The sequence below is a fragment of the Triturus cristatus genome, chromosome 1_2, assembly GCF_964204655.1.
Source record: "Triturus cristatus chromosome 1_2, aTriCri1.1, whole genome shotgun sequence".
Lineage (NCBI taxonomy): Eukaryota > Metazoa > Chordata > Amphibia > Caudata > Salamandridae > Triturus > Triturus cristatus.
In genome coordinates, this window is record NC_140580.1 from 1,155,016,262 (window position 1) to 1,155,034,378 (window position 18,117).

Consider the following 18,117-nt stretch of genomic DNA (forward strand, 5'->3'; position numbering starts at 1 on the left):
ATCTACAAAAGAGAATAACATGTCTGCGTGGACTTCAGTCAGAATAATAAAGTAGTACCTCAGAATTAGACTCTGCAATCAAAGGGGCTCATTCACCTATGAGCGCTAGGTACAGATAATGTACACAATACCTTCTGACTCCCTTCATGTACTATTTATATAATCTTTAATAAATATCTGGCGGGCTATACACTACCTACTCCTTTCTTACGGAAGGTCCTACGCATCTTCTGGGCTGTTGGCGCCGCCACTGTTAGAAAGTCTCCTATGCTTACCTCAAGTGTATAGAGTAAAGCTGTGGTACTTTATCAGTGTTTTCCAAATGTGCCTCCATGTGTTCAAAAAAAGGATTGGTGGGGAATTCAGTGTCACATTAAAACCCCGGAGAGACCAGCCCCTGCCACTGGTTTGATGTTCACGGTTTCTGCAATGCCAGGTACTGATTATGCATATACACTGGTATATTTACATGTCTCAACACAAGTCCAAATAAATGAAAAATGTTACTTACCATGTAAGGGTCTGTTCGTAGCATGTAGTACTGTTGATTCACATGCTCTGCATACTCCTGCCATCTAAAGTTTGGCTTGGACATTGCAAGTTGTTTCTGTTTGAAGTCTGTCAAGGCACTGGATGCCTTTTGACCCCTCCCTTAGTTGGAAATTAACATGAGCATCGTTACCATTTAAAGATTGTTTTTACACAATGGGTGAGCATAATTATGGAGCGGCGAGTGACGATAAAATGGTGACCATGCCAATTGTATGTGTGAGGAATAAATAAGTAGGAAAAAATACATCTGCAGGAAACGTCGACTTCCAGGGAAATAGGTGGGTTAAAGTGAATCTTTAGCACTACACGCTAAGAACAGATGGTTACAGGATAAGTAACATTTTCAGATCATAGCATGAGTGGCAGTAGATAACATGATCTGCATAGACTGTAAAGCAGTACTCCCCTAAAGAGGTGGTTAGTCAGTGGATGATTTAGATGTCTTAAATAAAGTTATAAAACTATTTGGGCAACATTTGCTTTCTAACGGACTAGAATAGCCACACAATAGTGCTTTGTAAAGATGTGCAGGGTTGACCATGTAGCTGCTTTACAAATGTCAGCTATGCAAATGTTACTTGAAAAGGACACTGCTGCATACTTTTTTAAGAGTAGAGCATCCCTAGGGAGGCAAAGGCCGCGTTCTTTTAGCTTTATGGTAGCTGGGTGGGCTGCATTTTACAATCCAACCAACTACGCCATCTTTACAGATTAGGTGATCTGTATGAAGTTTAGCAACGGCTACAAACAGGTGTTCAGTTTTACTTAAAGGTTTAGTTCTGTCAATGTAGTACATTATGGTGCGTTTAACGTCTAATGTATCAAGAGCTCTTTCTGCTACTGAGCCTGACTGAGAGAAAAAGACTGAGTTCAATTGTTGATTAAGGTGGAATGAGGATTCCACCCACTTTAGGGAGGAACTTTGGATTAGTTCTAAGAACCACCATATCCTTTAGCCCAGCCCGGAGGCCACACCAGTGCAACAGCACCGGTTGAGTCTTAGCCTTGAGGATGTATCTGCTTAGAGGGATGCCCGCCCAGCAGTCATGTCGGGCTGCTCTCACCCCAGCTCCAGTTCAAAGTGAAATCGCCAATGTGGTCCTTGGCTGGAGGTGATGCAGTTGACCATGCTGGCCCAGGAAGCAACCGCCAGTGCTGGATAACGAACAGTGTGAGCAGGTAATGGGACCTCAAAGAGACTAAATCAGATGCACAAACTGCGTCCTTGGGCGGGAACCGTGAGTGCTGCCTAGACAATTCATTTATTCAGGCACAAGCTCTTGAACTAAACTGCGAACTGCTTCTGAACTGAACTGTTTCCAGTGAGCAGAGACCTAGTGAACTGCACCTGTGCCCGATCAGTGCCTAGAATTAAAGAACAATCGGCAATGTACCAACTCCGACAACATGGAGAGAATGATCTAGTGGGTGGGTCGCTTTAATAGGCATCGTCATTTTTCATTTTTTGGGGGACTCACTAGCTGGTAATCCTGAACGCTAACAATAGTAATAGTAGAACTTTAACACTACGCTCTAGTCCCCAATGAATGGGATGAACCTCAAAACATGTTGAGATTAGCTTAAAACCAGACTGGCCCATTTAACTTTCCTATAGGGCCATAGTATAAGGTGCAGAAGTACACCGTGGCATAGAAAGTTAAATACCACTTATGGACTGGAGCACCTATTGTGCCATCCACTACATTTGCAGTGAAAACATGTCTTCAGGCCTACCCTGTGTAGCATAACAGCAGTCACGCTTGACAGTTAAGAAAACCCGAATTTAGATACTGAATAACTCACCTCTAAGCGCAACTTTCCGCCCACAAGGCAAAGAGCATAACATTCAAGAGAGAATATATGTGACATTAGAAATGGCATGTTCCCCCAGTGACTAGGCCCAAAACAACACAATCACAGATCAGGCTGTAGCTGACACACAGGAAAAGCCAAAGTATAGATTATACACTTTATTCTATAATTGTTGACCTGCACCAGCTACAGACTCCATTCGAAGCCTTAATTTTATATTTAACAAAAATCCAATCTAATAGTTAAGTCAGATTTGAATAAAATATATGGGAAATGTAACTGTTAGAAAGTTACCTTTACCCTGCCTGAAGCTGCAGGATGCTAATTTGCATCAGCTCTCCATCAACTGCCCAGCTGGTGCTTAGCCTGAATTTGGTGTGAAAAGTGCGTCTAGAGCAGAGACAGTAGCCTGGAAGAGGGGAGGTGTTTTCTTCCCCTGGCAGAAGACCGGGTGGGGCCAGAAAGTTAATTTCAAAGGGTCCTGTCCTGACACAAATAAATGTTAGGTGACACTTTGAAAGCCCAGATATTGTCCCCCTACTCAGCCTGGCACCAAACTCTGTGGGAGGAAAGCTACCCCCAGAAAGGTTTGAGCGACCACAGAGGAGGGGACTGCTCATTTTCCTGGCCACACATCTGGGTAGGCGCACAGGTTCTGTACAAGGGTAAAAAGGTTTTCCCCATCTTAGATTTTGAAGTGAAGGGCACTGTGGGACTGTTTGCGGTAGGGCAAACAGGAACTGCAGAAAAAGTACATCCGTGGGAACTTTTACTCCATTGGTTAGGGATGGCCGAGGAGTCACCCCACCCACTAACTACTGCCAACCATAAAGGTGGCAACCTCCTTAGAACATCATTTGGACCTGGGGAAGATCTGAAGAGGACTGGACAGCTGTCTGTGACCTGTGAGGAGCTCTGAAGGACTGGAAGTTCTCCCGCTTGTAAACCCAAGACAAAGAAGTGGACTTCATGGGTCAGCTGGTTGACCTTCTGTGTGGCTACAGGGTCTTAAGATGCAAGAGGCCTTATCCTGGGAATGCCTAGTTTGGCCACGGGAGCCATCGAGCGCGTTCCTGCCCTAGAAGCAGGTTGTGGTTGTTATTCCCACTACTTTCTGGGTTCTTAACGGGTCCCTGGACTCCAGGCAACTATGGTCTATATCCATAACAGGACACGATGACCAGACAATGGGTCTCTAGGTTATTACTAGAGGCTTTCTGCTAGGCGGGACCAGAGTTTTCTTGGTGCATAGCTTCTTTTCAACTAAACTACTTACTTGCCTGATACATGTCGTCCTCATTTTCTAAAGTAAAGTAAAACTGGACATGTTATTGAGGGTTACTTACTATGGTGAACTGAATTAGAGTTTCCAACAACATGTATTTCCTCACAAGGAGTCAGCTTTGATTGCTACCTTGAGAGAATAAAATACTTAGTAGTAACCTTCTACTGAATTGGGCTGCACTAGGATTGGGTGGAGTGTTGAACACTGGGGTAAAACCACAATAGGTACACTTGATAATTCAAACAAAGAAATGATGGAGGGAGCGCTGAAACTTTTCAGACACTCACCCCCCGTCACAGATCTGGTTTGAATCCATCAACGTTCTTTAGCTCACTTTGCAACCTCAGTTCAGACTCAGCTATATGCGAATCAGTCTTGACCCTGTGCCTCATGGGAACAGTTCAGCCCGAACTGCGAAGCCAAGCCTTCCCTGGACCGGAAACAAGCCTCCTGGGACTGGTTTCGGGGTAACACGTGCAGTAACCACTGTCTGTCCCAGGACCCCAAGGAAAAAGAAAGGCCACTAGGTAGAAGAGGACGCAGCAGGACAGCCTCAGCTGGGGCTAGCATCAGCTTGCAACTATGCAAGTGAAGTTACCCTTGATTTAGAGTACTTCATTAATACTCCATCTGCAATGGATGCAAACATTCCAACAATACTCAGACTGATATGAAGATTTCACCAACACTCCGGCTGAGATGCATGCAAGCATTCAACCGATACGGATGGGATGCAGTCAAGCATTCAACCGCTACGGATGGGATGAATGCAAGCATTCAACCAATACGGATGGGATGAATGCAAGCATTCAACCGCTACGGATGGGATGAATGTTCTCTACATGGCTTTTTAAAGCTGTATCCCTCTCCGCTGCATGTTTGTTTTTTGTGCAGCTCTTGGTCAGTCAGTAAACCCCATTTAGGGTCTCCATTTTCTCAACTAACAGACATCATAGTTGGATTCTGAAGTCAATGCGCCCCTCTTTATGATGGTGAATCTCTCTAACCATGCTACATGCAGTGATAGTATGTATGCAAATGGTATTTCTACACTGCAAAGCTAGTCAAAAGGCACCAGAGTGCTGTACAGGGTCAAAGAGAGGCATGCAAACAACAAGTAATAGGAGAGGAGGCCGGGTTGTTAACGCTTTGTGATGTAGTGTTCTTTAAAGAGGTGAGTCTTCAACTCTTCCCTAAACTGAGGCAGCGTTGGGAAAGTCATGACTGTTCCAGATCCTGCTAGCATAGCTGGAAAAGGCCTGCGGTCTTGTTGTTTCTCTTTTACACTTCTTAGTCTGCGATCTGATGGTATCCTGGTTGCAGGGGTTCCGAGAACCACCAAGGACGGTGAGCTGGTCTGCAAGATAAGCAGAGGCGGTGGTCATGAGGGCTTTGTAAATGAAAAGCTAGGTTTGAAGATGATGTGGGCCGGCAAGTGGGGGGGGGGCGGTGCAATAGAGTTCCATTAGGATGGGGTGATATTCTATTTCTTCAGGTGGCAGCAAAATCTGAGCTACAAGCCTTTTTACCTGTGCCCCTGTGATGGAGTAGGTGACCTGCTCATAACCCCGCCCTCATGCAAAGTTTCATGAACTGATGCGGGATGGGGGACTGTGGCTTTTATGATATCTGGTACATGCATGATAGGCATGCGTGAGATTTTACGTGTGCCTGGAAAGTGGAATGTTGGTGGGCCAATACAAAGCTTTTGCCCCCCCTTCTTGAAACCAGTTGTGGCCGTAGGCTTGGGGGAGGCAGAGCAACAGATCGTTTGGTGTAATCACAGTTCTCCCGTCAGAGCGAAACCCTCCCCTTCCTGTAGAATTTGCTTCCCGTCTGAAGCAATTCCATTCCGTAACCGAGCTATCTTGACCTAGCCTCATGAGGGGCTGGAAGTTGCCTAACTAGGACATGAGTGGTGAACACCCTCCTGTGTTTCAGGGACCTCAAGAAATTCTAATTGTGCTGATCATCAGGCCTAGCCTTCAGACCATAATGAATACTGCTCCTCCCCTGAATAGTAAATTGCTTTGTGCACAATCACTGGATACCGAAACCTCAAAACTGTTAGTTGAAGCCTTCGAACTTTCTCCTGAATCCACCTCGAATTATACTAAGCCAGTATTTGTGAAGGATAACACAGGCCACAGAGTTAAATGTTAATTTATTTTCTAGTAGCAGCACTAAGAAGGCTACATTAGTGTTTGGGGGTTGGTCTCTAACCCAGACCTTTATAGGCACTCTGGTCTCTGATATCCAACTCTGCGAAGAGAGTGCTGTAAGTAAAGTCCATAACTTTAATTAAAGAAATGTTCGGAAATTGAAATTATCACTGGTTGTGTCACACTGATTCTGACTTTATTACCCTACACTATATCTTGGGGTAAACTTTACTTCATGCACCCGCTACCATGAAAAAGTCAAGAGCTAAAAGGGAGACCAACTTATAAGGCCTGAATGCAACAGTGTTCTAGCCCCAGAGCACCAGTTTTAAACACTAACTGCTCTAGTTATTGACCAGTAACCTCAGACTAGGCCTCGGATTCCAAGAGAAGAACTCGCAATCAGATTGAAATGGATGAGCAGAAGCATATACACCCTTACCGTATACATTTTTTTCTGTTCAGCTAGGCCCTTTAAGTTTATTTGAGAGTAGAATAGGTAGGACAGCATGCATGGTTTACAAAGGAGCACTGCCTCCTACAAAGTTCCAAATCCAAAGAAGGCACTTGCCCTCAAGTCCTGCATAACTTGGGAATCTGAGAAAGGGGGCACTGACTGGCTTTTTTATATTTTCCAAACAAAAACGTGCCATCCATACAACTAAAAAGAATCATTATTTCTCACACTCTATAACAAATAAATTAATCCTCCATAGCTGGTCGGTCAGTGCATAAAAAAACACCAGTCTTCTAATCCAATGCAAATTTGCTAAATCAACACCTCAGCAGCATTCGAATCCTGCTGAACATTTCCTCGTTGCTCCCGATGATCCATTATTGATTCGAATTAACATGTGAATGTTACTATTTATTGCTGGAGGTCACCACAGGATATAGAGTTGCCCTGACCAGCCCACGGGCCATGCTCTGAGGACATTATGTACGTTTTATATCTACCAGACATTCATCACCCCATCTTTAGCAAATATATCAGTGAGAGTAACACAGAGGGAAAGTGAGAGATAGAACAACAACAGATGTGGCGAGTCAAAGAGAGAGAGAAAAATAGGGCATAAAGAGACACAGAAAATCATCCAGAGAGGGGCATAAAGAGGGAGCACACAGCTAGAACACGAAAACCAAAGATGTGCTGGGGAAAAGGCGGAGCAAAGAATGGGTCAGAGGTAAAGAGGAAGACTGTGGGGAGCGGTGGTGGGAAGCATTGAGACAGGACTAAGATTAAAAGAGGTGATGACTTGGCGGAGATGCAAGGGGAGTAAATGGCAAAGACAATAAAGGGAACAGAACAGAATATTTATTTCAGAATATATTTATAAAGACTTCTCAATGCAATGGCCTTGATGAGGAACAGAATGGTATAAGAGGCTGTAAAAGTAGACAGGAAATTAGGTGGAAGGCAGGAGAAAGATGCAGCAAATATGGGGAAGGAAGGCACAAAAGCAAATAATCAAAATATCAAAGTGATTGCACTGTAAAACAAGCATTTGCAATGCAACAGGTCTCGCATTTGCACGAGTTTCAGCTATTGGCATTGTAAATAACAATGCCTTTTATTTATGTTTTGGTTTTTAAAACATAAGTAAAAGGCATTGTCATTTACAGTGCCAACGATCTCGCAAATGCGAGACCAATTGCATTGCAAATGCTTGTTTAGAAACGGTGATTTCTTCTGAAAGGCATTCAGAGAGGGCAGGTGTAACCACAGCGGGTGGGGCCCTGTCATGCCTGCTGCAGTTTCTCTCCACCTTCTGGAAGCGGCTTGGAAACCGGTATTACAGGTACATCCGAAGACGAGGATGTCACCGTTATTTCTGAGCGCAGGCGCCGCCTTCCTCCCTTACGCTGCTTTATAGCCTCTCTCCTATCACTTGTCCTGAAGTCAGGTCTCTTCCCTTCCTGCTGCCGGCGACACTGCACTCGTGAGGTCCGGCCACCCTTCACTGCTGCAAGAAAGAACAGGATGCTGCAAACCATGAACCCAAGGAAGCGAAGCTCGCGCTAAACACAGAATTATAAATCAGGGTAAAAAAAAAAAAAAGATAAGAACGTGAAAGAAAAAAATGCGAATTCGAACGGAAAACGAGAGGAGACAGCAAAAAAGAGGTGAAAGGAGAATATAAAAAGAAGTTAGAAGCATAATATAAGACTTGTAGACGTAGAGAGAAAAACAAGATTAATGAACAGAAAGTGAAAATAGAAAGGTGGGAGAGACAAGTTGTGGAGAGACCGAAGACAAAACAAAATGTGAAGAAAAAAACGAAAGTTCCAGGAGTTGGAAACCAAGCGCCCAACAGAAGAGAGATGGAGGCCGTGTAAAAATTCTCACAAAAGGAGAGCTTCCTGGACCAGCCCGGTGCACCTTCGGAAGGGCCGGGAGCCTGTCGCCCAACGCCTCCCTCCTGTGGGAACCTCTGCAGAGACTTACCAGCCCCGGAGCAAGCGGCTGAGGTGCACACCCCCGTGCACCCCGAGAGAGAGACCAGGCACCCACAGGGAAGGCAAACAAAGCGTTGGAACTTCCAGGTAGAGCCCCCCACCCCCGACTGCCGCGAAGCACTAGATCGAGGGGTGCGACACCCCCAGTACAAGTCCTCATACTGCCGGCACCCCAAGAAACATGCTGCGAGCCTTCCTGATCAAGAAATCCTCTGCGTTCAACAGCAGGAGGAAGTGGAGCGAGCTGCCCGACGAGGAGCGGGGCGAGATCTAAATCCCAGGTGAGTCCGGGGCTCCGCAGGCTGGGCAATTGTTTATTGCCCGGGCCTTACTGTTGGTACACCGGGGGGTGGGGGGGTAGGGGTCTGGCCCCCTCACACACAGGGCCACGGTGTCACTGCACCTGCTGCCCTGCTAATCACTTCGTTTCTAAGGGAGTAACGGGGCTTCAGCTCTCTAGGCTCCGCGGATGGGGATGTCATTGGGGGGTAGAGGGTCCGACATTCACGCTCCAACCACTATTCCTGTAGGTCTCATCGCAGTGGTAAAGAAAAGTGGCTGTGAAAGAAAGGCTTGCGGGTGTGGGGAAGTATTGTAATCAGGAAACGCTTGTAGGGCGAATCATTGGGTGTTTTAAAGGCAAATGAAACCTAATCTTTTTTACAGACCCTACATCCCTCAGATGAAGCCCGTTTTATGGCCTTAGGCCTTTACTGCTCTTTCATGGCTGCAGCCTGTGTGCCTCACACTGATGCAGGATGCCCTGATCTGTTGGGGACGGGGGAAGCTGTGTTTTTGGTGTCGTAAGTGATGGAAGTAACGGATTTCCTCTGAGGCTGCTCGGTTTTGGGGGTGGAGGTTGGAAGGAGGGTCTCTGCATTGAGCACAGCATACACAGGAGGGTAGAGTACGACGTTCCCGCTGCAGTGTTTGCATCAACGTGTGTAGATCATCACGCAGCGCGTCGGTTGTCTCGTGTACGTGTCCTGACAGGTGTCACTGTGTGACGAGGGCGCCCTGCAACAGGCACTGATTTGGTTCTTCAGATAGAGAGGAGCGCTGCGCATGCTGGCACTTTAGGCCTACCGAGAACAGTTTAAGTCCAAAAGAGCACTTTAAACATAGGTTTATTTGGTTTCTCCGAAAAATGTCAGAAAAACATTGCCTTACCTATTATTCCCTGATGGGATTAACTCCTCACTTTCCACTTGAAAATTCATAATGGGACTATGGGAGGTATTTCTCACACCGGGCAAATAAAGCGGCCCTTCTCGGTCCACTAGTAATCAGGACTTAAAACAACAGCCGGCGCTGACATCACAGGACTTTGTGCAATGATGTCACAGAAGTTACTCTGCAGTTTCAATATTCCTGTTGCAGAAATGGCACCGCCAGGAGTCGGCACTGAGCGACTGACAGGCCCTTCGTTTGGAATCAAAACGAGCCCAACAGTAAGAGCGCATTACATCCCAAATGATGGATTGATAATTTTTTTTTTTTTTTAAACTTGCAAGCCATTCGTTCTCAGCTCTAAAAGGCCAGGCCTTTGCAGGTGTTTTTTGCCAATGGCATGCATGCGTCTCGAATCAGATGCAGAGGCAAGCAGGGCCGGAAAACTTGAAATGGGGTTTCTGTTAAAGAAAACTGATTCCAAGATGGCTAGGGAGTTCATGCGTGCGTCCTGATGCAAAGCATAGTGGCTATTTTAAATTTACCAATCCAAAATGGTGGAAGCCCATGCTAGGACGGCAAATTAAAATGTTAAAAAAGTGAAAGAATGTGAGCAAAGCGAAACGAGTGGTGCGCGCGCACGCCACAGCGAGCCATGTGGTTCCAATTACCACGCCTGTGTCTGGGCACGATAATTGAAACCACATGGCGGCGGTGCGCGTAATAGACACCAATAGACCGTGGGCGGAGCAATGCGCCAGCCTTTGGCCAATTGCATGCTGTCTTTTATAAAAAGATGCACGCAAAGGCCAATAGCGTGGGCCAAAAGGATAAGCACATGCACAAGCGTGTGCGATTCCTAGGTCCGTTTCCAAATCCCCTGCAAGAGGTCTCAAGCTGCGCGAGCACTGCTACGCACTGCAACGCTAGGCGCGAGACCTAAAAAAAAGAAAAAAGGATGTGAACTAAGGCACCTTCATGTCCCAGTGTGTACTTCAATGTCCTGGCTAAGTGTATTATCGAGGCCACTCTCTAAAGAGTTGTCTATGTGTCTGACTTGCAAAGAACTGTGGGTCATATGTAAAAAAAAAAAAAAAAATTGAGAATTACAATTCCAAATTGAAATTAGTAAATCGCAATTCCTAATGTAAGAAAATTTACATCTTTTAAAATGGTGATTCCTAGTGGGTCGCAAATCGACCTATCTCATGAATATTAATGAGGTGGGTTGCAGTTTGTGACCCATTAGGAATGTCATCAATCACAGGGATGGTGGCTTGTTTGGGTCAGCAGACCACCATGTCTGTGATTGCTTTTTAATAAAGAATTATTATTTCTTTTTTTAAATGTAGCCTGTTTTTCTTAAAGGAAATGGGGATGTGTTTAATAAAATAGAAATTAAACTTTGAAGTTACATTTTTTACGAGTAGGCAGTGGTCCATGGGAGAACTCCCGTCTCTTAAAGAATATTTTTGTTTACATTCTCAAAGGGGAAGAAATTCCTTGTGGACCCATTCGCGAATGGTTACCACTACCTTTCAGTAGTCAGTAAAATATTAACATTTTACAATCATAATTCAGTCACAAAACATTAACACCTACCACTGCGATTCGGTAGTTGGAAAGGATGCCCTAAAAATACCTCTTCCAAATACCAAATCGATATGTATTCACAGGTCCAAATTGCAATATTATCGAATCACAATTTGTGATTCATACATTCCAAAATGTATTTTTGCAGTCGCAAATGGGCCAATTCAATGAATCGGGCAATTTGAGACTGTAAATTTTTTTTGTGCATATGGCCCTAAATCAAAACTCTAAGTGAACCGACAAGAGCCGTCCTCTCCCAGAAAACTAACACATCAAAATGTCCTACCTGAGGATACTGCTGCAGAAGATGGCACACTTGTTGAGACTGCCGTTGGAGCTGTCGGAGCTGCCGGAGCTGGTAACTTGCCAGTTGCCCAGGCTGGAGCAGGAAACGGTGTAGACATGCTTAATGGAGCTCCTAAAGAGCTGGGCTTGGATGCAGAGTTGAAAGAAAATGAAGCAGCGCTGAGATTTCCACTTCCCAGGGGACCAGGTGTCTCCACAGCAGTAAATCTGGGAAAAGGAGCAGGAGAAAGTGAGCAGCGCTTTGTATCTCTAAACACAGCCTGATCTGTCTCCATGTATGGCCATATATTTAACTGCATCAGCAGAAACCCGATTACTAGCAGCTCGAGAACAAAAAGCACACAAACTCAACACAAGGCAAAGAAACCTTGTAGAGTAAGGCAAATGCTACTTACCAGTATGCATCTGTTCTTGGCATGTAGAGCTGCAGAGCTACACACTGTGCATAGATCCCCATCTGATGTTGGGCCCGGATGTTGCAGTTGTTTTTCTCTTGGAAAGTCTTTGGAAGTCACGAGGTATGTGACTCCTCCTTTGGATCGTATTGCGCATGGGCTTCGGCTCCATCCTCAGATTGTTTTTCGCCACCAGGGAAATGATGGAGCGTAGTAATAAACAGTGAAGATGCCCATGTGTGTTGTATCTAAGTAAGATAAACTGGAACAGATGAAGGTAGCCGGGGAGGCGGGTGGGCGTGTGTAGATCTGCAGCTCTACATGCCAAGAACAGATGCATACTGGTAAGTAGCATTTGCCGTTCGAGGCATATGTGCTGCTGATTACACACTGTGCATAGATTGTATAGCAGTACCCATCCCTAGCGGCGACCACCGGCATCTGTTGCAGTGGTTTGAAACAATGTTTTGAGTACAGCCTGGCCCACACTAGCTTGTTGCTTAGCCTGCACATCTACACAATAGTGTTTAGTGAAAGTGCGGCTTTGACCATGTAGCTGCTTTGCAAATATCATCTAAGGGGATGTTCCCTAAGAATGCCATGGGAGCCCCTATTTTATGTGTAGAGTGGGCTTTAGGGGGAACAGATAGCGTTCGTTTTGCTTTGTGGTAGCAAATCTGAATGCATTTGACAATCCACCTAGCTATCCCAGATTTGGAGATGGGGTTGCCTTTATGTGGTGGTAAGAAGGAAACGAACAGTTGTTTGGTCTTACGAAAGGGTTGTGTTCTCTCGATGTAGTAGAGTAAGGCTCTTTCTGCAACGGTTTGTGGTTGCGAGAAGAATACAGGTAGTTCCACAGATTGGTTTAGGTGAAAGGGAGAAATGACTTTAGGGAGGAATTTTGGATTAGTGCGGAGAACAACCTTGTTATGGTGCATTTGCAGAAAAGGTTCTTGAATGGTGAGTGCTTGTATTTCACTGACCCTTCTGAGGGAAGTGATGGCTACAAGAAAGGCAGTTTTCCATGTTAGGAATTGAAGTTCACATTTGTGTAGAGGTTCAAAGGGTGGCCCCATTAGTCTAGTGAGAACGATATTTAGGTTCCACACAGGTGAGGGTGGCACTCTGGGGGGAATTATTCTTTTGAGGCCTTCCATGAAGGCTTTTATGGCAGGTACTCGAAAGAGTGATAGATGTTGCCTGTTTTGCAGGTAAGCTGCTATGGTTTCAAGGTGCAGTCTAATAGACGTGTAGGCTAGATTGCATCTTTGGAGGTGTAGTAAATAGCCTATGATGTGTTGAATGGACACATCTAGAGGATCTAAGTTATTGTTGTGGCAATAAACCACAAAACGTTTCCACTTGGCTGCGTAGCAAGCTCTAGTGGTAGATCGCATAGCCTCTCTAATGACATTCATACAGTCAGGAGAAAGATTTAGATAACCGAATTCTAGGATTTCAGGAGCCAGATCGCAAGGTTGAGCTGAGCTGCGTCCGGGTGTCTGATCTCTCCATGGTTCTGGGTTAAGAGGCTTGGAGAGAGGTGTAACTTTTGGTGCGGTACTACAGATAGTTCAAGCAGTGTGGTGTACCACGGTTGTCTGGCCCACGTTGGAGCTACTAGGATGAGAGTGAGGGAGTGTTGTAGTTTGCGCACCACTAAGGGAATGAGTGGGAGAGGCGGAAAAGCGTACGCAAATCTGCCTGACCAGTTCATCCATATCGCAGTGCCCCTGGACAATGGGTGTGGATATCTGGCGGCGAAGCTTGGGCATTTGGCGTTTTCGTGGGTGGCGAAGAGGTCTATCTGTGGATGCCCCCACATTTGAAAGTACGGGTGAAGAACTTGTGGATGGAGTTCCCACTCGTGGATTTGTTGTGTTTGTCTGCTCAGCAGATCTGCTATAGTGTTCTGGACTCCTGGGACATGTTGGGGTAGGAGGAAGATTTTTTGGGGTATGGCCCATCTCCATATGCTCTGTGCTAGTTGAGAGAGCTGCAGAGTGTGTGCCGCCTTATTTTTGTATATAGTACATGGCTGTCATGTTGTCTGTGCGGACTAGGACGGCCTTGCCTGATATGTGTGTCTGAAATGCCTTTAGTGCTAAGAATATTGCTAGTAGCTCCAGATAGTTGATGTGGAGCAACTTTTGCTGAGGTATCCACCTGCCCTGCATGGTGTGATGTAGTAGGTGGAACTCTCTGCCCATCAGGATTCGCTCAGAGCCCAAGATCCTACCATTTAGGAAACTTCTTAAGACCTACCTGTTTCCACAGTAGTGACTAGCTGAGTCTCCCCTTCTGGTCTGTTGCGCCGGGACGCCCCTGGGTAAGCTGAGCGCATTACAAATTTCATATTATTATTATTATTATTAGGTGAGCTCCCCAGCCGGAGAGCGATGCGTCCGCTGTCAGTACTATCTGAGGAACAGGGTCCAGGAACGGTCGCCCTTTGGAAAGGTTTTTGGTGGTCCACCACTGCAGAGAGCGATGGGCACGACCGTCTACCAACACCAGATCTGTCAGTTGACCCTGGGCCTGGTTCCATTGGCGCGCTAAGCATTCTTGGAGAGGACGCATCTGGAGTCTTGCGTGAGGTACTGTGAATATGCAAGAGGCCATCATTCCTATGAGTTGCATGAAGACTCGAGCTGTAAGAGAGTGTTCTGGCTGAAATTTGGCACGGAGATCCTGAATGCTTGCTATCCTGGCAGGACTGGGGTAGGCTAGCGCTCTTGAGGTGTCTATCGTGGCACCTAGGTATTGTTTTATGTGGGACGGTTGCAGATGGGACTTCATGTGGTTTACTGTGAAGCCCAGTTGGTGAAGTAGCTGTATAGTTGCATGAGTGTGTTGTACACACTGGTTGTATGAGCTGGCTTTTATTAGCCAGTCGTCCAGGTATGGGAAGACGTGTATGTGTTGTCTTCGCAGATGTGTTGCCATGACCGCTAGGCACTTGGTAAACACTCGCGGTGCTGTGGTGACTCCGAATGTGAGCACTTTGAATTGATAGTGTTGACCGTCCACTACAAACCTGAGATATTTTCTGTGAGCTGTGTGAACGGGAATGTGGAAATAGGCGTCCTTGAGGTCTAGGGTGGCAAGGAAGTCGTTTTGGGAGAGCAGGGGAAGTACCTGCTGAAGTGTGACCATGTGGAAATGGTCTGAATGAATATAGTGATTTAGGGGTCTGAGGTCCAGGATGGGCCTTAGAGTTTTGTCCCTTTTTGGTATGAGGAAATATAGGGAGTAAACTCCCATTTTTTGTTGTTGGGTAGGAACTGGCTCTATCACACTCTTTTGTAGGAGGGAGATTACCTTCTGCTTGAGAAGTGACGAATGTTCCTGTGACATTGAGCGGTGTTTTGGTGGAATGTTGGGGGGGATTGATTTTAGTTCGAGGCAATAGCCTGACCGAATTATTTGTGTCACCCATTTGTCTGAGGTGATAGTAGCCCAGACATGAAGGAAATTTTGTAGTCTGCCCCCGACTGGAGTGGGATGGTCTGGGGGGGAGTGAAGGGAAGTCATTGGGTAGGAGTGGAGGTAGAGCGGGAGGTATTAGTTTAGCCTCTGCCTTTATTGTTGTTACCCCTGTAGCCACCTCTCTGGTAACCCCTAGTGAAGGTGGATTGTGTAGGGGCTTTATATGAAGTAGAAGCGCTGTCGCTCTAGTAGCCTCTAGATGTGCTTCGAAAGGAAGAACGGCGAAAGGAGCGTCTAGGAGGGTGTGACTGTAAGGCTCCCATAGATTTTGCCGTATCGGTGTCTTTCTTCATTTTCAAGGGCTACGTCTACGTTTGGGCCAAAGAGATGTTCTTGGTCAAAGGGGTGGTTAAGGATGGAAGCCTGTACCTCTGGTTTAAAAAGCTTGTTGGCTCTATTCTTATACTTGTCAGGGAGGTGCTGCATGATTGCTTCTAGCTCATTGTAATGTGCCCTGTCGTATCGTGCTAAAAGCGCTTGTGTGTTCGCAATGCGCCATATGTTGGCCGCCTGGGATGCTGTTCGCTTGCCAGAGGCATCCAGGAGTTTGGACTCTTTATCAGTTGGTGGTGCCTCGCCTGATGCCTGGGAGTTTGCACGTTTCCTTGCAATGGAGACTACGAGGGAGTCTAGTGGTGCGGGCCCTCTGATGTAGGTGGGGTCTGTAGGGGCGGCCTAATATTTCTTTTCGATACGGGGGTTGATGACCCTGGCTCTGACCGGGTCTTTAAAGACCATTGGTGCGTGTTTATAACACCTTTAAGCATGGGCAGAATGGAAGTGGCCCTGTGGGTGGTATCAAAAGTGTCTAGGAGGAAGTCCTCCTCCACGGGGTCTGTATGGAGATCAACTCCGTGGTAGTGTGCAGCCCTATGTAGCAGCTGGTTAAACCCCATAGTGTCTTCTGGGGGGGGGGACGGTCTTGAAGGGTAAATGTCGTCCTGCGGGACGTTAGGGATGTCTGGGATGTTGTAGTCGTCCCAAGGGTCTGGGGAGCCTGTAGGAGTGGGGTCTCCAGTGGGTTGGTCATGGGGCCCCTCCCCTATGTCTTCATAGACATTGTCATCATCCTCATCTGGTGAGGGTGTGGGGGAATGATGAGGTAGGGGGGCGGAGGAGATGGAGGAGGTTGAGGAGGAGGGGGTGAGGGTAGTCTCAACGGAGAGGTACCACAGTCCCTTTTCTTTGGAGGTGGAGCCGGAGCCGGGGAAGGCTTGTTCAGCGGTCTCTTTTTGATGCTGATCATCAAATGTCCAGTTTTAGGGTCTTTAGTAAGAGTTTTTTTGGAGTGGATCGGGCCGAAACAGTTCCTCTGTGAGCGGTTGATCCATCGGCGCCGAAGGGGTCGGAGCCAGTGGTTTTTTAGTTTTGGAATCATCAGTTCGTTGTTTGGAACTGTATGGTTTAGACATGTCCGGTTGTTTCCTCGGGTCCGAGATGGCTTTCGGCTTTGAGGTGTGGGTGTCGATGGCTTTGGCTTTTTTGCTCAGTTCCGAAGATGGCGTCGGTACCGAGGAGTTAGTGGGTGTCTTCGGCGCCGAGTGTTTTGGTGTGGAGCTCGGCACGGAGGAAGCCATTTTCTTTTTCGGTGCGGAGTGTTTCTCGGCACCGACGGCAGGCTGGCTCGAGCCCGAGCTGCCAGAAGGCTTGATGGGCTTCTTAACAGGGCCCGAAAGCGAGGTATGTGAAGCAGTGTCTTTGGTCGTGCCTAGGCCCGAGGGCGAAGGTGTGACCGAAGCCTTTTTCGATGCCGTCGAGGGTGGGGGGTGGGGAGGGTGGGGATCGATATTAGTACTCACGCCCCTCTGTGCCGGAGTGATGTCCTCGACATCCGAGTCGTCGGCTTCGGAGGCGCTGACGAGGCCCTCTTCGCTGTGCTGTTCCTTGGGAACATCGACGCCTTCTCCGAAGATGTCGTCGGGGATTGCAGTTGACGCGTGTGCCATGGTTCTCCTCGCTCTTCAGTCTCGAATAGTCTTTTTGGACCGGAAGGATTTGCACGCCGGACAGTCTCGTGCCTCGTGTTCTGGGGAGAGGCAGAGGTTGCACACCTCATGGAGATCGGTGTGGGGAAATTTGGATCCACATCGAGGACACTTCTTAAATGGAGTCCTTTCCATGAGCCAGGACCGGAGCGGAGGTAGGCCCGAAGGCCTGCGTCGACGCCTGGAATCGAAGTTTCTCAATGAGTCGCGTCGAGTGGGGAGATCGCGATCGAGAACAATACCGAGGAAGGGAAGGATTGCGTGCCGATAAGAAAAACTGTAACTGGAAACGGTTCGGAACCGGAGCGCGAAGAACACATCCGAGTCGGATGGCGGAAAAAAACAATCTGAGGATGGAGACGAAGCCCATGTGCAATATGATCCAAAGGAGGAGTCACATACCTCGTGACTTCTAAAGACTTTCCAAGAGAAAAACAACTGCAACATTCAGGCCAAACACCAGATGGCGATCTATGCACAGTGTGTAAGCCGCAGCTCATATGCCTCGAACATAGGTCTTCACATTGCGCATGCTCTTGCACAACTACCTACTCTCATGGTAGCATGAGCAGTAGTACTTACCGAACCCAAGGACAGACCATGTCCATCAAACCATCAGGTCTCATACAACCTTCCTTTGCAACCCGTTACAAAGACAGTTCCAGGATATCCGTGTAGAGCTGGACCCTGATGTTTAAACAAATAATGCAGACCAAAGCCTTAAATGACACACAGCAGTTCTAGTTACATATCAAACCTGGCCATCTGTTATAATCTCACGCTTTACACAATAAAGTTATCCTTAGTTAACAGAGGTAGTTTGTGCCCAGACCTTACACAGCAGCAATATCCCTTTTATCACTAAAACGGTTTAGGGTGATACCTTAAGTAGCGGTTATCTAAGGCAG

The 18,117-nt window shown here is 46.9% G+C and overlaps 1 protein-coding gene across 2 annotated transcripts in view; it reads right to left on the reverse strand.

Annotated features, from left to right (window-relative positions):
* The window catches only part of NUP214 (nucleoporin 214), a 385,271-nt gene that overhangs the window by 288,838 nt on the left and 78,316 nt on the right, over positions 1–18,117 (reverse strand). For both annotated transcript variants that reach the window (XM_085613954.1, XM_085613953.1), the window contains exon 13: positions 11,318–11,544. In XM_085613954.1, coding sequence (XP_085470080.1) covers positions 11,318–11,544 — 227 coding nt within the window. The remainder of the gene's footprint in view (positions 1–11,317; positions 11,545–18,117) is intronic.